We start from the raw sequence: 23,695 nt of genomic DNA, 5'->3' as shown, positions 1-23,695 counted from the left end.
ACGCAACTTGCCGAACATACACGGCATCGATTTGGGCTCTAGGCCTTCGAGCGGAACAGCTATCGACGTCTGAACCCGACTCTACACACCGTCGCCACACGGTTGTGCGTACTGGTGCTGCGCGGTGTCGTGCAGGCAATATTCTGTTCGCAGAGTACACAGCAGAGATTCCCACGATGCATTCATTGCAGTGCACGAAGCGTTTCGGTCCCTAATATCCACGTGAAACGTCCTATTTTCAGTGACAGAGCCAAAGCCCGTCACCAACAACTGCAAGACCCTGGGCAAATGACTCTCGCCCGGCGTGGAAGCGAAAGCACGTGGCCTCGTATCTGTTCAGACAAGACGAAATACTCGCACTCGTAGCATGCTCGTCAGCAGAAATCCACAGCAGTTTACTCGATGACTTTCGTAACCAACCCAGCACCGACGGTCCTGCCGCCCTCACGAACAGCGAAACGTAAGCCTTCCTGCAGCGCGACCGGATAGATGAGCTCAACAGCGCATCGTACGCGATCTCCTGGCATGCACATCTCCACTTCTGGCGGCAGAAGGAAGCGTCCTGTGACATCTGCAGTCCGCACGAAGAATTGAGGACGATAGTTGCTGAAGAATGGTGTATGGCGGCCGCCTTCCTCCTGAGTAAGAATGTAAACGTCAGCCTCGAACTTGCGGTGCGCTCTGGAGGTTCCCGGTTTCGCTAGAACCTGACCGCGCAACACGTCTTCGCGCTTGACCCCGCGAAGCAGACAGCCAACATTCTCGCCAGCCTCTGCGTAAGGAAGCGACTGCTTGAAAGTCTCGATACCGGTGACGATCGTGCGCATTGGTGCTACCTCGGGAGGACGAAGTCCGACGATTTCGATTTCATCACCAGGGCGTAGGATACCGGTCTCCACGCGTCCCGTAACCACCGTTCCTCGGCCAGTAATGCTAAAGCTATCTTCAATGGGCATCAGGAACGGTTTTTCAAGGTCTCTTTTGGGTATTGGGACCTTGTCGAGAATCTCCAGGAGCTTGTGGATGGACCCACAGCCAAGCTCGCTCTGATCGCCCTGCAATGCCTTCAGGGCAGAGCCCCGCACGATCGGCACGTTGTCGCCATCGTATTCGTACTTGCTGAGTAGTTCACGCACCTCTAATTCGACCAAGTCCAAAAGTTCCGGATCGTCGACCATATCACATTTGTTCAGGTATACAACAAAGTTCGGAACACCTACCTGCTTCGATAGCAGTACGTGCTCTTGAGTCTGCGGCTGCGGGCCGTCCGGGCCGCTGACCACGAGAATCGCGGTGTCGACCTGTGCCGCACCCGTGATAAAGTTCTTCACAAAGTCTCGATGCCCAGGGCAATCGACATGTGCATACGAACGTGATGGAGTCTCGTATTTGAGATGCGAAGCGTTGATCGTGATCCCGCGGGCGCGCTCCTCCGGTGCCTTGTCAATCTCTTCGTAAGCAGTGTACCGGGCTCCACCAGTCTCGGCGAGCACTTTCGTAATCGCTGCCGCGAGCGTAGTTTTCCCATGGTCAACGTGACCCATACCGCCAACATTCAGATGGGGCTTGCGTTTGCTTGCACTCGCCTCCACCGCCTCACCTGAGAGGAAGCGCGAAGCGCGCAGTTCCCAAAGCCGCGGGTACTGCAACGTCGTCGTGCGGTACGATCGCCAGACCGTGGCGTTGCGTGTACCTGCAAGCGAGCGAGCGTCTACGCCCACGGTAGCAAACGTGCGTACTTGACGCACAATGTCTGAAAAGATCCGCCGTCCACAAGATACGCTCATGGTGGTGGATTACTCGTCCTGAGGCGAACGAGCACAGAGGCGCTTCGAGCAACACGTAGCACGTCCGTCAGCGACGCACTCGACGAAGTCAGTGCCGCACAGCGTTCTCCGTCCACTCAATAATTGACTCTTCGAAAACCCCCGCCTCACCTGATCGGACGTGAAGGATCAGAAGGTACCCAGCTCAGCACCTCAAAGCACAACGACGCTGTGTGTGCTGCTCCAAGTGCGCAAGGCGAGACAGAACGTCTGTCTAGGTGTGCGTGGACGAAACGAGGAGCGGCGATCACGCCCACAGCAGCGACCTATATCGCGTTGTCGCCCGAGACTGGAAAGGCTTTGGAAACGCAACTGTTGCCGCTGCTGTTGATGTTGGAGCGAAACCGTTGGTACAAGCCTTACTGAGCACTTTACGAACAACTTACGAGCGATATACGAGCGTCAAGGTGTGTGTTTGGGAGAAAATCGCAGCAACCGAATGAGTTCTGGCTGTTCGGTTCAACAGTGGCGTGATGGAGAAGCGGGAGACTCAGCTGCCGCTCTGGCAATCCGTTGTTGCTGCTTCTACCGGCGCTTTGGTTACGGCAGTTGTTCTGAACCCCATCGACGTTGTGAAGGTGGCGATGCAGAACCAAAATGTCGAGGCTTACAAGAATCGCCTGAGCTTTCGTGAACCGAGCGGCAGCGTGTGCCCCAGGTGTGGCAAATACTCCAGCTCCTGGGCGGCTATGGCAAATGAACCCGGCCCAGTTGGCGAAGCTGCGACGATCTCGCCACTTCAAGCAGCGGTGCGAAGTCTCGGACCAGGTGGCAGCCAGGTTGGGGACTTGCTACGTAAAAATGACGTCGGCGTGCAACACAGTGACTTGTGTGCTTCCGAGCGTCTGGTGTCGGCACGGAGCGCGCTGGAAGCGACAGTGCGGCGGCTGCAACCCACAGTCTGGGGAACCATTGCGTCCATTGTAAGGGTTGCTGGTGTGACGGGTCTTTGGCGTGGGCTCAGTGCCTCTATTTTGACCATAGTGCCTGCGACTGGTCTGTATTTTGGGCTGTACGAGCAGGGCACGCAACTGATCCTGCGCTACAGCCCAGCAGACAGTCGGCTTGCGGATCCACTGTTCGTGGCGCCTTTCACAGGTGCAGCAGTGCGCTGTCTCGTGGCAACTGCTGTTTCGCCTCTTGAACTGGTGCGTACATCCATGCAGGCTAATGGAGGCACGATCTGGGAAACGCTGCGATGCACTTTGCGTGAAGGAGGCGGTGTTCGAGCACTCTGGACCGGCCTCGCCGCAACTCTATGGCGTGATGCTCCATTTTCTGCGATCTATTGGGGCGTTTATGAGTCTCTCAAAGTCGCTCGATCCAGGATGATGCACGAAGCTACCACCTCCCCAGTGGACGCGAATTCAGCAGCGAAGCGCTCTATTCTTGAAAACTGGGAACAATCGGCTGCGACACGGAGTAGTTACCATTTTTTCTCTGGCGTCACTGCCGGCATGGTTGCCGCTGTGGTAACCAATCCGGCCGATGTGGTCAAGACTCGAAATCAATCGTGGCCAGGTGTGCGAATATCCGCAAAGGCGCTCACGGGTCAGACGCCTTCGCATTTGGACACGCGCGAGAAGCCATCTCTCGTGATGCGATTCTGGCCGGCAATCCGGCAGCTGCTCCGCGAAGAGGGCGTTCCGGGGCTCTTTCGCGGTGCCTTGCCACGAGTGGCGAAGGTGATTCCAGCGTCTGGTATTATGATGGTCACCTTTGAGGAGATGAAACGATGGTTAGCACGTCACGAGATCACCGTGCATCGCGCCGTAGAGGCCCAGGCGGGATCCGATGGCATGCCGCAGGCTCGTTGACTGTGTATTCAGGGTGTCGAATAGTGACGCAAGGCGCTCGTCTTTTATTGACTCTACACCGCTGTTCTCCGTGAGCGAGTGCTCTATAGGCCGTTCTGGAAGAGCGCTTTTGATGTCACATCCAAATCGCGGCCGAAAGAAGACTCGAGGAAATCAGCGTAACAACGCCTGACCTTCTGATATTTCCTGTAAATAGCATCACTCGAGCATCGTGTCCCGCTTGTCCACAGCGTCGACCTAGATCCATGCCAGAATAATATGTCACAGATTCCGTTAAACTGTATCGGGCGCGCGCACTTGTGCTTGGGTGTCTTCCTAGGATGATAGACACCAGTTTCTGAGGGCATATTCTGCGACTGCTCCCTCTCCCTGTCTCTCGTACCAGATTTAAATAGGCCGATCACGCGTGACCCTCCAGCTGTGGTATCACCAGTCGAAGGATGTTGATGGCGGCATATTGGTGCCGAATATTCAGCTTGCCGATGTTAGTGGCGCATTTCATGTACAAGCAGGTATCGTGATTTACGTTAATCTTGCAAATTTGATCCTCGTCGGAGATCACCTCTGTTTGCCCATCGCATCCGTGATACTTGACGATGCTCAGCTGTTCCCAGACGTCCACAACAACGCCTCCTCCGAGCTCAAAACTTCGGTGCGTAGACGCTCGCTTCATCGCCCGGTTCACGTCCTTGACCGGTACGAAATACTCGCTTTGATACCCTGCTCCGTTTCTGCACCCGGTGCCGCACCTTCAGATCCTCGGGCACTTCTGGAATGTCCCAATGGTGGATACTCCGTCCGCTGTACACGCAACCGCACTTTGTTGCATTCGATAGAGAATTTGTGGAACGCAATGTTGTTCAGAGTGAAATTACTACATTCATGCGATCCAAGTCTCGAAATAACGTCGAAAAATTTCGATACGTCTACGAGCACTCGTGCAAAGCGCTCACGCGCTCTCTACCGCAAGCGATCGCTGCGATAATTCAGCTCCGAGTCGGTTACCGTTTCCTACGTGAGCAGAAGGCAAGGGAGCCTTGGAGAGCGTATTCAATCAGCTTTGCCCTCCTGCTGGAGAATCCGTTCCTTTCATGGCAGAAAACAAAGAGGTTTTGACATTACATTGTAATCGATAGTTTGACCTAATACATTCAGGGAATTTTTGGCGTGAACTTGTGAACAAGTTGTTTATGTATGCCGACGATTTTTTTGGTTGTCGATTCTGGGTCGCAAAATCGCTTCGAACACAGTTTGTCTGGAAACAGATAAATCGAAAACCTGAGGAATGTGTGATTTCAACATATCCCAATTAAGGAACGAAGACGCGTGGAGGTTACTGTTTATGAAATGAATAATGCTGTCGGTTAGTTTACGAATCTCCCGTGAGAGGCATCGCGAACTATCTCGATTCCGGTGACGTAACGAATTCCAGCGGCATGGCGTCGAAGGAGCCTCTCCGAACAGACGATTGGCCATCCTAGCACTATGTATGGATCCGTGGGCCCTAACTGATGCAGAGCGAACCTCCAGGGAGTACATCGACAAAAGTTCGAAAAAATCAAAAAGCGGGAACATTGCAAGCTGTCCTCCTTTGCCTCATAATCCGACGCGGGTAGAGAAGCTTGTTTCCAAGAACGACCTATCAGGTTCAATTTCGGGTTCGATCTTATGCACTCGAGTGCCTCTTCAGGATGCTCGCGCAGCTGCGCTACTGCGTTGCTTTCACAGCTGAGCGGACTTTTCCACAGCATATATTGCGCTCGCGTTTTCCGAGCAACCCATACATAAGGCTGCCGCATGCATGTGTCACGGGTCGACGACACCCGATGAGAGCAGGGTCCGTCGTTTTCGTTCCTCCTCCTCCATTGCGCGCATATGCCTCCTTCGCTGCCGTTCGAGATGTCGATTTTCCTGCTCCTGGCGGTGCAGTGACTCGGCTGAGTCTTTGTCTAGCAGCGGATCACGATTTCTAAGGTACCACTCGTAAAGCTTCTGAAATGCCTCTTCGAGAGCTGGCGACCGTGGGGCATCCAACCCGGCTCCGCTAGACTCAAACAAATCGGCGGTACCTTGCATCGCATTCTCAAAAATGTGGAAGCAGCGCTCACGCTCTTTTTCGTTATTTTCCCAGAGAACATGCCGACCACCGAGCTCTCGTCCGAGAATCACCAGGGCAAACGACGCCGGCGACATGAGCAGAGCGCTATCTGTGCGAATCACCGCCTCGTCCACACGGGACCAGTCGCTAAATTTTGGAAATTCCGCTCGAATGATGAGATACGCATGGTGACAGACCGCCTGGAAATGAATACTGCTCAGAAGCGGTAGTTCCATTGCAAGGATTTGTCGCTCATGTTCTTGGGATACTTGTGCTGCAGATCGATAGTTCTCGTCCACTTTCGCGGCGATGTAGACAAGCGTTGGGAGCAAAACGTTGAGATCCCACTCAAGAAAACAGTTGTACAAACAGAAACGCTTCCAAAGCGTAACAGCCGTCGCTGCCACGTACCTAGGCAAAGACACAGGCTCTGCCCGTGCCAGCTGGTACAAACGGTAAGCACACGCTAGACGGAACTTGGCTTCTGTTTCAGGATCTATCCGTTCGCGCTGTGGGTACTTGTGTGCGTAGCGGGAACGAGCTGCTGCTCGAAGCCTTTCGAGCTCCTCAACAGAAGCAAACGTCCAATACCGTCTTTGGGTAGAGTGCAAGTAGTTCGCCATGGTTTTCGATTTCACACGGCGATTCAGCAACAAGAGAAGCACCTAAATAATGTTTTTCATAGAGCGAAGTGCAAGCGTGCTTCAAAGCACGTCGCTTTTAGTAGTTGTTGCAAAGCGCGGCAACGAAATGCTCCGGAAAATGCGCTCTGTAAATCGCCAGTCCACGACGAGCAACGCTCTGTCGAAAAGTCTGAACTTCAACTTCGCCAGTATCTTCGAAAACAACCGTTTTCTTCTAGTTTTTGCGGAGCCCGGTGTGCGTGTGCCACAAGCACTCCCCGACTTGCATTGAGCTGTCGTGCGTGCCGGAAGCAGGGACTAGCACTCGAAGGTTCACTGATCGGTCCTGCAGTCGCTGGAGCAGTTTTCCTGACAACACGCCGAGGAGCGAAACGGTGGGAGCAGGAGCGCTGCCTTTGCTGCGACAATCCCGCCTCAATAACAGGAACTGGGACTTTAGGTTGGCTAGATTGTGTGGCAGTTGCTCGAGCTGCGTTTCTGGTAGTACGCAGAGGAACGAGTCGTGGGTCACGGGCGCTACATCGGGACTGAGTTTTCAGCCACGCTCTGGGCACAACAACTCAGCCGAAGCGGATTGTTTGGACGAGCGAACGCGGAGCGTACGCGCATTTGTATTGTTTCTATTGCAGAGCTCTTAGACGAAGCACAACGTAGCAAGCGCTCGTGTGAGCAGGGTGCTGAGCTGCCCCTGAGCAGTGGTACACGGCGATGAGCCTCTCTTCTGGTGCGGCAGCGGCTGATGCTGTTACTTCTGCGGGTGCCAAGCTATCTCCTGCCGCACAACATCTTCGAATAGAACAGGTTCGCATTCTCTTTTGCACTTTTGGAGGCTCTTCTGGAGGTATCCGGTCGTTTTTATCTAGCGAGCTATTCTCGTACGCGCGGCAGCATCCAGATGTAAAGTTTTCCGTGGAGCGGCGAGCACGACGGCATCCGCTCGCCATTGGACGCTACCGCAACGGGTACGAACGCACGTTGGAGCTTAGCAACCAAAGCCCACGCGAGATTCGGGAACGTCTCGATTACTTGATCAATAGCTTGGGTAACAAGCAGCGCCCACCAACACAGCTCTCATACGGTGTGGTCTCCCAGTCGCCCTCTATTCAGGGAATGACCAGAGTTGCGCAGCTAACGCCGGACTGGTATGTTCAAGTTGCCCGCAAGGCTCTTGACGGTGCTCGAAGCCGCGCGGGCATCCCTTCCTTCGCTGAAATCGTGGATCATGTCGGTATGACTCGTGCCACACGCATTTTTCAAAGGGTGCAGCTACTAGCACGAACGCAGAACGGACGGATCGCAAATGATGCGAGCTCAGATACAGCGTGAAGAGGTACGCATTGCGGCGCTTTCGCGCTTTTTCAGTGCCATACACTGGATGCTGTCGGCCTCAGCGGATCCATTGGATCAGTATTGCCTCTACTGGAAGACAACAAGCAAGACGCTACCTGTAGTGTCGAGCAGATGTATGCCGCGGTGGAAGGAAAAGTTTCTTCCTTGCCGAATATTCACCAGAGGCGCAGCTGTTCTGCAGATTCAACGAGCAAGTGGCCCATTTCTGCTCTGGCTGCGTACATTTTTGTGCCAAGACGCCCCTACACTATATTATCCGGTGAGTGCATTGGAGGGCGGAGGCGCACGATGCACCACATTGGCGTCATTCCAGGGAGCGACGCTCAGCGGTTTTGGCTTGCGCCCTCCGCATCTTGCTATATTTCCAGATCCGCCAACTGAAGCGATCCTTCCCGTTGCTTATTTGCATCCACGCATACCTAGAGGCTTGGAAGCATTCATGCAGATTTTACGAATGGTGGCTACGCACGAGGACCGCAAGCCGTCAAACAATCACACACTATGATTCTCGTACTTGCACGCCACATATTCCAGAACTGGAACGATGCTCCGAATGGTAGCAACGCCGTGTGCACCCGCTTCGAGAACTTGATTGATATTTCCCGGGGTTATACCACCAATGCCATAAAGATGAAGCGATGACGTAGACAGTGCCTGAGATACGGCCCGCATGAGAGGTATTCCCTCTATGAATTCGGGGCTGCTTTTTTCGGGATGCGACGCGGTTGCGAACATCGTCCCCACAAGCAGGTACGAGACCAGACCAGTCTCTGCGGCAAAAAGCGCTTCCGAGACCGAGTGCACCGATGTACCGAGAACCTCAAACTGTGCCAGGGCAGCGCGCATCTCCGGTTCGTGAATGCTTTTTCGAAAGAGCCGCCATGGCATGTGCAGCCGCCTCACTCCTGTAGAGTATTCTTCAAAACAGAGCTGATGGCCAGCATGGAGAATAGCGCCATGGGCGCCCAGCTGCTCAACTACTTCAGCGCGCTCCGCGACACATGTTGTTCGATCACGGACGATGACCCAGTCTGGAGTGACGACGCTTTCGTTAGCCGAGCTACTTTCTTTCTGTTGAGCAGGGCAGTCGATCCTTCTACGGGCCACGGAGGGCAGGTAGGGCTTTCGGCAGAAACAGTCTGGTGTCACCCACACCACAACGGGGCGCCCGGCGGTGACGCTGAAACCCGAACACGGACGCTTCCTCATAGTGCTTTTTTAGTAGCGAGGAAGCAGCACACACCAGCTCTACTTCACTCTGAGCCTGCACCTCAATTGCCCTTGTCGAATTGAAGAAGAAACTCCGTAGTCTTGCGACCCAGAAAGGAACAGGTTTCGACAAGGCTACTCGGAGCAGCAGGCGTTCTATTCCGGGTGTCTGCAGGACAGCACCCGAATTACCACCACTGAAAGGCAGCGTAGACGGCTCAAAGCAACCAGACCTGTTGCTTACCCACGATAACTGCTCATTATTGAACCGTCTTGGCAGGTACACAACTTACATGGTCACGTCCACGTACAAGGGCTTAGAAAGCTAACATACGACTTCATGGGAAATGGAGAATTGGTTGCAGAGTACTGCCAGAAGGGGCTGGCACGTAAGTGTATATCTTTGCCCATACCTGGAAGCTGGACGGAAGCAACCATCCGCTGCATCGCTTGCGGATCCATACTAGACATCTATGTACTTTTCTGTACCTACTTCGCGTATCGGTGAGCGATGCGCCTCATTCGATAGAACCTCGTACCAAACTGTATGCATAGATACTTTATTGTATAAAATTGGAGGGCTGCGTTCCGGGAATGCGCCCCTGTCGCAGCAGCGCCTTTGCCAAACGCATCCCATAGAAAACACATGTTTCGCTTTCTACGGGAACCCGCGGTGCTAGACTAGTGGTACGGCATGGTTCCCAGTCTGATTGTGAGCGACGGCTTCCATAACCGGAGACGAACGATTGTGCTGTTGTTCGCTCTGCTAGGATTGTTGGGGATCGGTCTCTTGAAGTGGCTCAGCGTTCGCAGTATACAAACACCTGACTTGGAACAGCTGTCCTCTGGCGATACCGCACGGAAACAGGTTGCGCGTCTGCTCTCTATTGGCACTCCCGGGCACTGCACAGCTATTATAGGCCTCAATTCGAAACCGAGGTACCCCGGGCTCGCGAAAGTGGTTGAGTGGTTCGGTGCAGGCCAAAAGTGGAAAGTGCGTTACGTGCGCGGCTTGACAGCTGATAGTTTGCGAACCTTGGGTTTCGCCCGACGCTCAAACCTGCTCTATTTCTCGAACCCTGATCACGTCACGAGCGTCAGTAACGTTGCTGCTGCCTCTGTATCGCACCTGCTTGCACTTCAATGGATGGTTCGGTCTGGTTGCACCTCAATTGCTGTCTTTGAGGACGACACTTCCTTGGACCTGCTTCCCTTTTGGAACAAGCCGTTAGCGGCTCTCGCCAAGGACCTCCGCGCTCCAGACCGTCTCGTACTGCAGCTCGAGCTTAAATTGGATGCGTTCCATCTCCAGAATGGCGCCTCAGGTGACCTTCGACTCGAGGAGTTGCCTCTGAACTGCACAGACCGCTACTGGATCCGCCATCGCGACCTCATCACATGGGGTGCAGGTGCGTATCTCATGTCTCGTGCCGGTGCAGAAGGGCTTTTGCGAAAGTTTGGAGACGGGGATCGCATTGATGTGAGCAAAGTGATGACGATGTCCTCGGCACCGGACGCGCACCTCCTGTTCAGTCGCGATACAACCATGTTCCTGTGGCCACCATACGCCATGGAGTGGAGCTCCTCATCCAGCGTGGCGTGGAGCAGTGGCGAACAAAACTGGCATAAGAACGTGCATCATGCCTCGGCATTGGTCGCCATGGCCGTCAACGTTCGACAGGCGTCAGCTTGTGCCTTTCTGGGTTATGACGCGTACAAACAGGCACTGGGGCACGCGTACTCGCGGTCGTGAGCGCGCGTCACGGAGCAGTACCTTTGCTCACTTGACCTCAGCGCATGAAGCAGACGCGAGATGTTCTGGTGCCTTGCATCCACGTCGCCCTCAAACTGGCGCGTGCGATACCCACATGTTTTTCGACATGAACATGAACAGCGATCGCCCTTATATGGATAGGAGATTCGAGCGGAATGAGCCAGTATGTGCATCTGTACCTGGAGCCTCTGAACAAGGCTTGGCGACGTAGCCACTATGCGCGGTGCCCAGAGCAGTCCAAAATGGGCAACATCGATCCATACGAGAGATGTGCTGTTGTGAATGCGCATTGCCTCTGAAACTGCTGCTTGATCTATAGGGATGTGTGCTTCGGCGTTGTAGATACCATTCGGGCGATTCAATACTTTCCCTCCGTGGTTTGCATGATTGGCGATTCATATCTGAATATATCCAGATTGAGCGTAGAAGCTACCCAATTTATCCGACAGTTTCTTGGATTCTAGTTCAGTCGCCAAGCTATGACAATGCCGAGCCTGAAACAGCATTCTGGGCGAAGCACAGCAGGTTGCGAATACGAAATGTTTGCACACGTCGCCGAGCGATCGAGGCACTTTGCACGACTGGGCAACACCGCTGGTCGTTTCGAGGCCGTATCGGAAGGAGTCGTCGAGGACTTGTTTAGCGGAGCGCACGCTCAGTCAGAAAGAATGTTTTCATAATAACATCGCCCTAATCAGCCTAGAAAATCATTTACAAACACACAGTTTCGATCTAAAACAGGGACTCGAATAGCAGGTACATCCCGATCAAACCAAACGCTATCATCTCGCCAGCCGCAGGCTTCGGATTCGGATCGCGTCGGAGGCACGGTAGAAGCGCGCACAAGCAGTCAGACTACAGATATGTCTATTAAAGTATAACAGCATCCAAGATGCTTCCTATTCTGTTGCTCACGCATGGACACGTAAACGTGCGTCCGATCATCTATCCATCATTGGATGCATGCCCCCAGGCCGCTAGACGGCTCTATGCGTGTAAGCCTCTATGAATGCATAGATATGTCCATGATAGTGCAAGATGCTTTCTATCCTGTATCTCACGCATGGGCGGATATCCATCCGTACAATACAGTCATGCCCTTTCAACCAGGGGCGGAACAATGCCTGCGAATCGGTTACGCTATAGATTCTCTTTGACGCCAATTCTGCTCACTGGAAGCAGATACCAAACAGGCTGATCGTCTGTGTTCGATATCACTGTTTCACAAGAAGCACGAGCGGCGGAATGCCTTTCTTCCTCCACGTCACGCAAAGCATTGGCACGTTGAGGACAAAGCATTTGCTGTGTCGTACACCGACTCCACCGCCAGAGCGCTGGTGCCAGATCAAGTTCAGAGAACTCGTCCAACGACGCGCTCTCTGTATGCTCTAAACCCATCACTCGCTGCATCCAGAGACGATACCGCTTGGAAAAGACGTCAGGCACCTGCATTGCCTGAAACTGACCTTTCACAAGCTGTTCCAGACGCGAATCTGCACCGGTGAGCGATGCATATGAAAAGGCACGTTCGTCTGTAGGACAGCGAGGAACTGACTCCCGCAGCTCAGCTGGAGGCGCAGATGCCTCCGAGGCCGCCGCCTTCAGCGTCTCCACAAAAAGTTCCCGAAAAGATGCACGCACAGTCTCCAAAGCGTAGCCTCGGACGTGCTGCCCGAAATCGACAAATCCCTGTCCATGAAGTGGCGCTTGGGACGCAGCCCATGGTACCGATGACGGCGTTTGTGGCAGTGCACGTTTGTCACTGAACCTGGCAGACACAGCATCCGGTATCCGAAAGAGATTTGCATGCGCGCTGAACGCACCTTGTATAGACATCGCCTCTCCAGAGCCGCCAACACATAGACGTCCATTGCGCGCCTGCTTCAGCATCACTTGTACGTAGAGCGCTAGCTGTTCAGCAGAAAGCGGTTCAACGTCAGATACATGCAGATCATCAGAACTATACAATAGATGCCAATACCCAGGTCCAGATCTGCTCTGGCAACGTTGTCTTTCCATGGTACTCTGTCCTTCTAACGCAGCCTGAACCGATACTTGGCTCGAAAACGAGTTGTGCTGATGCACCGCCCCAATACACGTACCAATCAAGTACGTGGATAGCGCTGCGTCGTCTGTATTATAGGGTGCAGGAATCATCTCGGTTTGCTCTTGGAGGATTGCGTACACGAGATCCCTCGCAAGTTGCTGCTCGAGGTAGCCCCGGCGAAGCGTCGCATACAGAGGCTGTCCCCAGAAAAGAGCCACAGCACGGCGAGCCTCGCACCGGACGATCTCTTCGTCGTCACCGAGAAGGCGCCAGCAGACCCCGTGGATGCGTAGGCGCTCGCTCCAAAAAAATGCTGCGAGAGTGCGTTCCGGCATCCTCCAGTAATTGCAGCAAAACGCCCTTTGCAACGAACGAGTCATTGCCAGGCGACGTTCAACTGAAACGCGGGGTGCCTGTGGGGTTCCTGCGTACGCTGAGTGCCTCAGCGCCTCGAGGGCTTGGACCCACTGGCGTGCCCGGGGGGCATCGTGGACCAAACTACCAAGCGCTTCCAAGGCCAGGTCGCCGAGTGTGGTACTCGTGTGTGCAGCTGCCAGGTAGTGCCGCCAAACAGCGGGGAAAAATGCAGGATGATCTGGTGACGTTTGGATTATCCAGCGCAAAGCTGCCGCCAACACACAGAGGTTCGAGCTGTAGCGCAGCTGGCGCAGCAAAAGCGGTATCCAGGCCGACGGAATACCGCCCAGTGATCGCTCCTGAGCAAGCTGCAGTGCAGTAGCGACCAACTCTGGTAAAGGACATGTCGCCGCTACAGAGTACAGATACGAAAGCACAAGTGCGTCTGTACACGACGCTGGTACCCGCTCCTCATGCGCGGCGTTCATTTCGAACCGCGCTGCGAACGTCGGACCGGCACTGCGAAGAGCCTCCTCCGCGTACTCATTGTCGTCAAGGATAGCGCATGCGGCGCTACAGGCTCCGCAGAAACGCCGCAGCGCTAAAGCAGCCATGATCATGGCTGGTACACTGGCGTCCGTGGAGGCCAGACGCACCGCCCAGGAGCAGAAGGAGAGCCACTGGGACGGTTCTGTCTGCAGCCCGAATTCTCCATACAGACGCAGTGCCTCGATGGTGGCATCTAATCCGAAACGTCTCGCGAAGCTCTCTGGGTTGAAACGTTTCTGAAAGGCCTCCCGAACACTGGATGGGCATGCGCCCACGGCCTGCAAATAGCGAAGCCGCAAGATAATCCCCTGAACAGCGGCAGCATCGGTACTATCGTCCGGCCACAGGCATGGAGCTGCATCCGCACTGCAGCAGGTTTGCCAGATCCTAGCCCAGCAGAGCGCGGCTTTCCTGCGAACGGCACCCTCAGCACTGACAGTGAGACGCTCTACAGCCTCCAGCAGAATTCGAAGAACAGAGCGGCGACCGCTAAAGCACAACGCCTCTGGTCGATCAGGAAAAGCGACAGCGGATGAAGCAGCGCCATCGCCCAACTCGTCGGTGGACGTCGACAAGGGCGCTAACCGCGACAGCAGCACAAGAACTGGATACACAGCCGTCAAAGCACCAGGATGCACAGAAGCTGACGTTGTCGACGCCGCCGCTTGCTGCAGTAAACGACACAACGACTCCAGGATTCCGGCGTAGCGCGAAAGGAAAACATCCATGGTGAGTGCGCGAGACTGGACGAGCACCAGGGGCTCTTCCCAGTACGCTTCGAGACGAAACGCCTGGGTATTGGTATCAGTTATACGCGTTCGGGCTCCTGATCGAGTCTGGAGTCCAGGCAAGTCGTGCAGTGTGCGCTCCGAGCTTCCCTGTTCATGACTTCTGTTCGTCTTGTTTGTCACGCGGAATGCCGTGGCGCCCTGGACGATTTGACCACCTAGGATACGCTGGATGCAGGCAGCCAACAGAAGCAGCGCAGCGTTACGAATCATCCACGGAGCAGTGCCCTGGAATCCGTCTAGAGCCACCTGGAACGCCAACGGCACGAGATGTGCAGTGCGCTGCGTCAAGGATGCGTCCTGCAGGAGCGCACGAAGGATGTGCATCGCATGCACACTGCCAAGCGCTTGCCCGTCGCACCAGGAGCGAGCCATCCGCAAGAGCACATCGACAAGTGCATCCAAGGGAGAATTCGCGGAAGCCGCAACGACACCCTGGACAAGGTAAGCAAGCCCTGCCGAGCGCCGCAGCACAGCGAAACCTCCGTGGTGCAGACGTTGTACAATGAGGTCCAGACACCGGTTGGGAAGCGCCCGCAGCGCTGGGTCGGTATGCTTCACCAACTGCTTGCAGACAGACCGCCAACAGATCGACGCGTGGCCACAAATACCACTATGTCGATAGCGCAACAGCATTCCCGCTAGAAAATCAGTGAGAAACTCGACCAGAGCGGCAACAGTAGCCGGCGATACCGATACCGCAGCGCCTACTACCCAATCTGCGGTACTTGGAACCACGAAAGCCTCATCCAGGCTTTCCTCAGGATGAAATTCATCCAACAGAAGTCTGATGATAATGCTGGTGATATAGCAAATCTCCCTGATGATGAGAAAGACGCCGTGCTGCGTGCTGCGTCGCGCAAACTCTGCGCAGGTTGCCTGAGAGTCGTCGCTTACGCGTTCCTCTGCGTCGGCATCGTACGCCAATTCTGCAGAAGCAACTAGAGAGGTGTTGCTCGTTTGGTTTTCCCAATGGGCTCTGTCTTGGGTGTCTTCCGCTGACGCCGTAGACGCAAACGCTTCGTCCTCAGAAAGCGGGTCCGTCTGCAGAGCTGCCTCATAACCATCGTGCTGAGTAGCGAATAGAGCGGAACAGCGCTCCTCTAAGGTAATGCACGCCTGACTCAGACGCGTCAACGAGGCTAAACTGGGTTTGGGAGGTTGGATCCATCGCCCCGTTGCCGAATCCATACAATCGTCCAGCAAATACCGCAGGGTAAGGACGACCCCATGCCTTTTGATGTCAACGTTTGCAAGGATCGTAGCGAGTGCCTCCAGTAGCGTAACTCGCGAGGGAGCCTCCTGTGCTGGTGTGCCGACCCCGTTGCACAGTGATATGCGGGAAACATCAAGCTTGCCCAAGGCCCTGGGGCTCGCAGCCTTGTCCATGAACATGACAGCTGTCCGCAGAAGAAGCGCTCCCGAGTCCGCTTTCCTGCGCGTCCAGGAACGTACCAGAACAGACCCCGTAGGTACGAGCACCCTCATCACCGTGTTCAGGTCAGCGTAGGCTGCAAGGTTACGAAGCAACGCCCATGCCCGCACCCGGATGCTGTCATAGGGATCCAGAAGACACCCCAGTGCGACAGCGATGCAGTCCTCCATGATACGGATATGTTGCGGACACTGGTGCTCCACGAATCGCCAGACTTGCACGGGTAGTGATTCCAAGAGAGATATTGCCGCGAGGCGTCTGGTCAGGCCCACCCCAGGCCCGATCTGAAGCGTCAGCAAACGGACCCAGCTCTTGAGAAAACGCACGAGCTGTATAGCGTAAAGATCGCGGTTGCTGGAAATGACTTCATTACTTTCAATATCAACAGCAGAGGCATTTTGCATTCCCGGTGCCGTGCCTGGCCCCGCTGCTGCCGTTGCTTTTGCTGATACGTTCACATCTCGAGTCTGGGACAGGAATGTTGCTTCTGCTGCTGCAGCTTCTGCATCCGCTTTCGTTAAGGCTTCCTCCGGTCGCGTTCTCGACAATGTACCGGAACGCTTGGCAGACCAGCTCTCGGCGTCAGGTACCTGCGCAGCCGAGTCCGTACCTGGCAGGAAGCCGACGCTCGCCCAGAAGCCAGAGCCCTGCACCAGCGCCTGGCAAGCTGGACCCATGTATTTGATGAAGAACTGACGCAACATCTGCGTCGATTTCGGTGCAAGCGTGCCTACAGTCAAGGCTGGCAATGCCTCCAGCAGTAGCTGCAGATGCCCTAATGGAATAGGTGCAGTCGTCAGAACATTCGGTTGCGTGAGAAGATACAAGGCATCCAGGGCGATGGTGTCCTCGGCGTGCGCGAGCGCCCACTGGGCAAGCCATTGCGGCACAAAAAGGCACTGGGCAGCGTGCTTGGGTGCTGTAAGATAATGTTGGCGATGCTCGCCACAAACTTGATACTCAGTTGCGCCGATGTTGCTCTCGACATCATCAACAACAACAAGTTCGACGCGCGTGACGACACGTGCTCGCACGAGCGCGACCGTCACCAGCAGCAACAAGTACGGCAGCGTGCTCCCTTCCAAGACACGATGGAAGCGTTCCCGCACTTGCTCATGCTGGTGCTGGTGCTCGTGCGTTCTATCAGCCGAAGAATCGCAGTGCTTCCCAGAAACCTGTGGAGCGCCCGTCGTGGTTTCCAGGGAGCCTTCTCTGGGGTCACGCGCCCCGCAGAGGCACTCCCAGAGCTCCCGAACGGTAGCACCGTGTCGCAGCAGCATCGGAAGTAGCGTGACGCCCAGTCTGGATGCGGACACATAGCGCTCCGCTGGACTCCGAGCAAGAAACTCCTGGAGGAAACAACCAATCCGGACAAGAAGACGCGAAGTCGGTATCGACGCGCCTCTCGCTCGCAAACGCTTCTCCGCGAGGTACCAAGCCTCCAGAAAGCCGAGAGCGCTCTTGACCAACATCATGGAATGGTCATTCAATGCCAAGAGCGCCCGCTGCAGCAGCTCGTCTGCAGTTTCGTGCATCGCATCGACACCGTTTTCCTGGACCATGATACGGAGGAAGCGAAAGTGACAGGGCATGAGGCTGCAGCATTTGCTCCAGATCTGTTGGAGCATCGGCAACGTACAGGCGCTCACCAGCGTCTCTCGATGCATTTTCTGAATGCTTTGTTGAAAGAAGCGATCCGGAAGATCGGTGCTCTCCATCAACAGCCGCAGGAGTAACGCTTCGGCATATCGCTGACCTGGAATTCTTTCTACCAGCAAAGCAAGTGTTTCCGCTGCAACCGTGCGAAGCGTACGGTCTGTGGGATGCTCGTGATGGAGTCGCTCGAGCGTCTGTGCCGCACTGGCGAGCCAGGAACAGGAATGCTGCGGCTCCTTTCTGGAAAACGCCTCTGAAGAAGCACCAGCATCAGCAGGATCAGCAGCGCGGGCAACAGTAGCCAGTGCCCTTCCTGGTACACTGGGATCCTCTGTCGAATCTGCAGAGACCGCTGAGGCCTCCTCCGTTCCTGTTTGCAGTTCTCGTGTAGCCTCGGTGTCATGCTCGAGCCTGCTCCGCAGATAAGCGAGCTGACTGAAGGCAGTCAGACGCTGACATTCCAGACGATGCCACGGTGCTATGCCGTCTCGAATGTCGAGCAGCGCCAGGGACTTTGCCGCGTTCCAGCTGACGCTTCGAGGCACAGTTTCGTTACAGAGCAGCGACATAAGCACCGGCACGCTGCTTGGGCCAGTCACTTCACTCGCAAGACGACAAGCACAGCGAGCAACGTCATCGCACAGCTCAGGAGGGAGCCTCCACTGCGTGGAAGCTTCGGCCATGGCTGTCTCCACTGTGAATGGCTCTAGGCGACAACGCGCAGCGAGCAATGCTTCATACTCCCGCAGTGAGGCATGAACCAGTAGAGGAACGTACTCATTCCAGTTCTTATGCTGATGCAGAGCATCGCGGAAGATGCTGCTCTTGCTGAGCGCGTAGAGGCCGCGGAGTTGTACCGGTTCCAGGCAGGCCATCCAGAGCAAGACACCGGCCTCATTTCTATCATCTTCGATTGGAAACGGTGTCGACTGCGGGCCTCTCAGGTGCCCAAGAACAACCAAAAGCCACATCCAGGCACTCGCTCGCGTTGAATGATCCAGTGCACAAGCGCTCTCGGCTGGTGCTGCAGCACACGCTGCGGATATCGCCTCCTGTTGAGGTGTTGGTGTCGACGACGACGACGACGACGTCGGCGACGACGGCGGTAGTGCTCCTACGGCACAGGTCGAGACAAAGCCGCTCCGAGCGTCGTCCGTGGTAGATTGCTGCGTGCTCAAGGTGGACGTAAGCGCGTTCGGAGCAGGTATTACCGCATGGTTGCCAGCGGATTCTCGAACCAGGTCAACTTCGGCTTGCCGGAACTCGTCGTGCAATAGCATGTGCGCATCTGCTCTAGTAGCTGGTGCTTCGTGTGCATTCGAGCACGAATCGGAAGCACGGCCCGTGGAACAATGCCTGACTCCGCTGCTGCTTGACGTAAGCGGCTCCTGAGTCGTCAATAACGAGCGGCAGCTTTCGATACCCAGCATCGCTGCGCTTCCCGGAAGCGTCGTGCCGCTCGGAGATGTTTTGGAGTCGGGATGCAACAGGGCATGAGTCACCAACCCTGCCTGATGCACCGTACCCGATACGTGCGAGGTTACCCCAGCAGCTCGATGTAACGACAAACGCTCGAAAGCGAATGCTAGGTTCTTTCCCGTTTGACATGCACCAGATGCGACAGTTTCGCATGCGTAAAGCACGTCTCTCAACCGTGCTTGCTGGTATACCTGGCGCACAGCAGCACTAGCGTCCGTGTTTCGCGGTACCGCGGCCCAGCGTTCCAACCAGACGGTGAGCCACCGGTCGAGCCAAGTAACCCAGGTGCACTGCAACGAGGAGGAGATGAGATTGCTCCCAAACAGAACCACCTCCGTGAGCAAAAGTACATCGAGCAAAAGTTCTAACATGTTCGCGGGCGCCTCACGAGTATCGCTTACGACATACGCTCTCGTGGTTTCAATGAGCTTGCCAAAAGCTTGTCGAGTGCAGGCATGGAAGGCAGCTGGAGTTCGAGCCTCTGTCAGGGCATGGAGAGCCGTGCACAGCGCTTCTGATGTCAAGGAATTGCTTTTGATTCGTTGATACCCGCCTTTCGCATCAGGTATTCTAGGTGCGGGACTGGTGTTCACATCCGTCGCCTTTGGGCAGCAGCCGTCCACGCGGTTACCACTCGCGTTTCCAAGCATACAATCCGAGACGCTCTCGATCCATTCCAGGAGTGGTATGATTTGCGAACGACAGAGATATGTATCATGCTGCTGCCCGGGCGGCATATGTTGCAGGCTTGTGGAGCAGCAGCCCGTTCGGGGTCCCGAGGTCTCCGATGCGGCCGCAGCAGTGGCGTCCTGCGGAGGCGTAGCTGTCTCTGGGCACATGGCACCGTTACAGATGTTGAGTGCTGGTGGCAACGCAGGCAGTGCGGAGGCCGTCGCACGTTGAGCGGTCCAGAGAGACGCCTTGGTGAGCTGCTTGAGCCCTCGTATGTGTACACGGGACCAGAGCTTTTGAGTATGAATAGGAAGCCGATCTCGTTTCACGAGGTTCCTCTCTGTTCTGGCACCGACGGAAACGAGAACGACGTAAGTGTGACGCTTCTCCCGCAGAAACGAATGTGCTTTCCTCAGACGTTATTGAGCGCGTTCTCGAAGTTCCCGGGAAAGGCAACGCGTTTCCCGTTGCAAAACCTGAGCACACGCCTTTTAGTTAACGTTGCTGGTAATAGCACGCACCTACTCCGTGAAAAGGACGCTTGCTGATCTTGGTTAACTCGAGCCACACGCCTTTTCGTTAGCGTTATTGCTGATCGCAGTCACCTATTCCTTAGAAGAGTCTTGGCAACGAAACACGTGTTTCGTAAGGAGCGTACACGTTTTCCACCTTCGAATAGCTCTACAAGATCATAACGCCTGGAGGCGGGTATGCATCTAATATTGTGCAGTTCCTATAGGTATTCCCCTGATTCTCTTAATTCTGGTACAGAACCTGAGCGTACCTGCCTCAGGAACGCAAACTCAACGAAACTCGTTCCGCTTTGCCAATAAAAGCCAAAACGTGGAAAACTCTGCGGCGAACACGCCACAACAGTGCCTACCTGTGGACGACCCCTAGGCACGAAAAGGGTCAAAGTTCAAGGTGGTGCGCTTTGGCTAGGTTTCAGACAGCGGCAACCGCGACCCAATACGTTCCGTGCACAGAACAGGACTGAGCTGAGCGACGCTTCTCGGAAAGAAACTCACGAGGTCTCTAGAGAGCCTGGGAGGCACCTGCTAGCAGCGGGTACACCCACAGTTAGCGCACCAGCTGGGAGTACTCGGCGGTGTGGACGTTGTTACGCTGTGTGCCGCTGACTCCATAGCGAGACTGAGCGACCTTTTCTGACTTCATCGTATTCGGTGGGAAAGCGCGCGTCTCTGCTGTTTCGACTGAGCGTTTTGTGAACGAGGTGTCCGTTGTAACAACGAGGCACTCGTTTCCCGTCTGGTGGTGAAGACCACCGAGCGTTTCACGGACGCTAGCGGCTGCCTTTTTAGCGCTGTTAGCGCTTGTACAGTTTTATCTAGTGTTCCGCTCTAGCGTTGTGATTCAGTACATACTAGAGCACGGCTACAGGCGCCACGTTCACCAATGGACTCCACTGCAGGGCACTCTGCTAGCAGTGACGTTGCGGATATCGATGTGAAACGCTCCCGAAAACGTCGCGGAGGTGCTCGCAAGTCATCCAAACAACCGGTAACGAGCACTTCAGGCAGATACCACTGTAACAACTGCGCTCGGGATATCTCAGACACCGTCCGCATTCGATGTGCGGTCTGCGTCGAGTACGACCTCTGTATTGACTGTTTCTCCATCGGAGCAGAAACTGATGATCATCGTTCCAATCACGATTACCGAGTTTTGGAGGTCGTAGATGTGGACGTTTTCGAAGAGAGCTGGACGGGTGCTGAGGAGGAACGTCTCCTCGAAGCGCTCGAATACTACGGCATCGGCAACTGGTCCGATGTTTCGACCATGATCGGAGGCGGCAAGAATGCACGCTACGCAGAACTGCATTATACGCGTGTTTACCTGGAGGCCACACCAACAGGAATCGCGGATATCTTTCGTCCAACATTGCTGCCGCGACCTGCTACCCAAGAAATTCAAGAGCTACCCGAGCCAGACCCGAAAAGTCTCAAAGTGATGCACGAGTACACCATTGATGAAATGTCGGGATACATGCCGAAGCGTGGTGACTTTATCTACGAATGGGATAACGAAAGGGAGGAAATCGTGGCAGACATGGAAATCGAACGCACGGAAAACGCTCGTGACGTTGAACTCAAGACCCGCGTCATGGAGATCTACAATCACTGCCTCGATGAGCGGGTCGAGCGCAAACGCTTCGCCCTGGGTTCTGGTTTCTGTGACCTGAAGGCTAAGAGTCGTGTAGAGAAAGCCATGAGTCCAGATCTGCGTGACCTCTGGGAGCACTCGAAACCATTTTTTCGGCATTCGCTCAACCCTCAAATTCACGAAGATCTTCTGTTAGGGATGCTTCGTGAACGCCATTTGCGAGAGCGCATCGAAGCGCTCTATCAAGCTCGAGTGCAGTTGCAGGCGACGCAGCTGGCAGCGGCAGCAGCGTTTGTGGACGTTTCAAAACTTACCCCAGGGGTCGGTCGTCGACTGTTGCCTTCAGAAGAACTGCTGCAGCGAGTACATGGTGCGCTCACGGGACCGGATGCCGAGCAAATTCGTGAACGCGTGCTGAAAGTGAACGGCATTGATCTGTATGCGTACTGGAATGGGCAAGTGAGCAGTCTCCGACGCCAGTCTGGACCAGAGCTCTTTTGTACGGATGGCATCGAACTCTTGACAAGGAGTGAGACCGAGCTCTGTGCTGGTCTGCGACTTTCGCCGCACCAGTACCTGGTGTGCAAAGAGATCCTCTTGCGCGAGAACGCTCGCACAGGCGCTGTCCGTCGAAAAGATGTACGCCTGTTGCTCGGTATTGACGACAAGAAAGCGTATCGTATCTATGATCATCTGTTTGCGCAAAAGCTCATCGGAGAGGGCGCCTTTCATCAATACGATAGACAAGAGTCGAATCCGCCGGATCCCACTGGTGCAGTACCCCACTGACTCGACGAAAGAACCTAGTCTAGGCAAACAAGAGATGTGTGAACAACACATGGAAACGAAGGTACGTACGTTCGCGCTTGTATATCGACCTAGTCTATGCTAACGGGTGATTTGCAACGACCAAATGGAAACAAAAGCACGCACTGTCATACCCGTCCATCGAACTTGTCTGTGCTAACGGGAAATGTGCTCAGTATATTGGAAAAGTATACGCGCACGATTATTTTCCGTATCATGAGGCAGACACGTCTCTACAGCAGCGCTTCGGTGGCGTTGCAAGGTTTCGTGAATGACTCTGTATGCACACAGGCATCACCTCGTTCCAGGAGTGACGATATGGGGCTGGATACGACAAGCTGCATGTTGAGATCCCCGGATACCACGCCTGCAACCACAGTTTCTACCGATTCCCAGCCGTGCACGCGAATGAACAGAGTGCTACCAGCGACGTATTGCCACATCGGTGGGTGTGCCACTGTCGATGCTGCTGACGCTAAGCGGGACCACTCGTGAGCAAGACAACAAACCAGCAGTCGCCTGTCCTTGGATGCTCCCGCACTTTCGCAGTACTGTAACCCGCTCAGACAGGAAGATTGGTCCCTCGTGCATGTTGTGGTGGACACTGTATCGGTGCTTGAGCGGCAGCATACGCGTTGGTCTCCTTTCTTTGCTGCTGCTATCTGAATATATGAGGAACGAACGCTAGCAGCATACGCAGTTGCCCACTTTATGTCACGCTGTTGCTGGGAAATCTGGTATGCGCTGCGAATGTTCGTGTGCATGTCGTGGTTCAAATTTTATTCCAAAGCATTTTCGATGGAGCGCTTGGGTTGTTTCCCGTGGTTGGGAAAACCCGCGATGCACACGACTAGGAGTCTTTCCAAGTAGGACGGCCAAATGACGCATTCTCCTGGACGAACTGGCCAAGTGCCGCAAATAGAGTCGTTGTTGCGGGGCAGGTCCCAGCCCACATTCAGTCTATGAAAGCGTCATCGAGCGCCGCACGTCGATCTGGGGAACCTCCGCGATGCTTCTCTAGCCGGCCACCTGCGAATGAACGCCCCACATCCGAACAGGCGAC

At 55.0% G+C, this 23,695-nt stretch overlaps 8 protein-coding genes across 8 annotated transcripts; 4 read left to right on the top strand and 4 right to left on the bottom strand.

Moving 5' to 3' along the window:
• Positions 1 to 395: 395 nt before the first annotated feature.
• Positions 396 to 1,787, bottom strand: CYME_CMS502C (mitochondrial translation elongation factor Tu; the record flags this gene model as incomplete). Its single annotated transcript, XM_005539021.1, has 1 exon — positions 396 to 1,787. The coding sequence occupies one exon, from the start codon at positions 1,785 to 1,787 to the stop codon at positions 396 to 398; it is 1,392 nt and encodes a 463-aa protein (XP_005539078.1).
• A 512-nt stretch (positions 1,788 to 2,299) lies between these two features.
• Positions 2,300 to 3,643, top strand: CYME_CMS501C (similar to mitochondrial carrier precursor; the record flags this gene model as incomplete). The annotated part of the gene is made up of 1 exon (XM_005539020.1): positions 2,300 to 3,643. The coding sequence occupies one exon, from the start codon at positions 2,300 to 2,302 to the stop codon at positions 3,641 to 3,643; it is 1,344 nt and encodes a 447-aa protein (XP_005539077.1).
• Positions 3,644 to 5,449: 1,806 nt separating this feature from the next.
• On the bottom strand, positions 5,450 to 6,364 carry CYME_CMS500C (similar to cyclin H; the record flags this gene model as incomplete). The annotated part of the gene is made up of 1 exon (XM_005539019.1): positions 5,450 to 6,364. One exon carries the CDS (start codon positions 6,362 to 6,364, stop codon positions 5,450 to 5,452), a length of 915 nt encoding a protein of 304 aa, XP_005539076.1.
• A 729-nt stretch (positions 6,365 to 7,093) lies between these two features.
• On the top strand, positions 7,094 to 7,711 carry CYME_CMS499C (hypothetical protein, conserved; the record flags this gene model as incomplete). The annotated part of the gene is made up of 1 exon (XM_005539018.1): positions 7,094 to 7,711. The coding sequence occupies one exon, from the start codon at positions 7,094 to 7,096 to the stop codon at positions 7,709 to 7,711; it is 618 nt and encodes a 205-aa protein (XP_005539075.1).
• A 516-nt stretch (positions 7,712 to 8,227) lies between these two features.
• CYME_CMS498C (similar to thiamine phosphate pyrophosphorylase) lies at positions 8,228 to 8,944 on the bottom strand (the record flags this gene model as incomplete). Its single annotated transcript, XM_005539017.1, has 1 exon — positions 8,228 to 8,944. One exon carries the CDS (start codon positions 8,942 to 8,944, stop codon positions 8,228 to 8,230), a length of 717 nt encoding a protein of 238 aa, XP_005539074.1.
• A 694-nt stretch (positions 8,945 to 9,638) lies between these two features.
• Positions 9,639 to 10,697, top strand: CYME_CMS497C (hypothetical protein; the record flags this gene model as incomplete). The annotated part of the gene is made up of 1 exon (XM_005539016.1): positions 9,639 to 10,697. The coding sequence occupies one exon, from the start codon at positions 9,639 to 9,641 to the stop codon at positions 10,695 to 10,697; it is 1,059 nt and encodes a 352-aa protein (XP_005539073.1).
• A 1,161-nt stretch (positions 10,698 to 11,858) lies between these two features.
• Positions 11,859 to 19,868, bottom strand: CYME_CMS496C (hypothetical protein; the record flags this gene model as incomplete). The annotated part of the gene is made up of 1 exon (XM_005539015.1): positions 11,859 to 19,868. One exon carries the CDS (start codon positions 19,866 to 19,868, stop codon positions 11,859 to 11,861), a length of 8,010 nt encoding a protein of 2,669 aa, XP_005539072.1.
• Positions 19,869 to 21,117: 1,249 nt separating this feature from the next.
• On the top strand, positions 21,118 to 22,614 carry CYME_CMS495C (probable transcriptional adaptor ADA2; the record flags this gene model as incomplete). Its single annotated transcript, XM_005539014.1, has 1 exon — positions 21,118 to 22,614. The coding sequence occupies one exon, from the start codon at positions 21,118 to 21,120 to the stop codon at positions 22,612 to 22,614; it is 1,497 nt and encodes a 498-aa protein (XP_005539071.1).
• Positions 22,615 to 23,695: the final 1,081 nt, after the last annotated feature.

Source organism: Cyanidioschyzon merolae, chromosome 19 (assembly GCF_000091205.1).
Source record: "Cyanidioschyzon merolae strain 10D DNA, chromosome 19, complete genome".
In the NCBI taxonomy this organism is placed as follows: Eukaryota; Rhodophyta; class Bangiophyceae; order Cyanidiales; family Cyanidiaceae; genus Cyanidioschyzon; species Cyanidioschyzon merolae.
The sequence above is the reverse complement of the archived record's forward strand: the minus strand, read 5'-3'. Positions and strand labels throughout refer to the sequence as shown.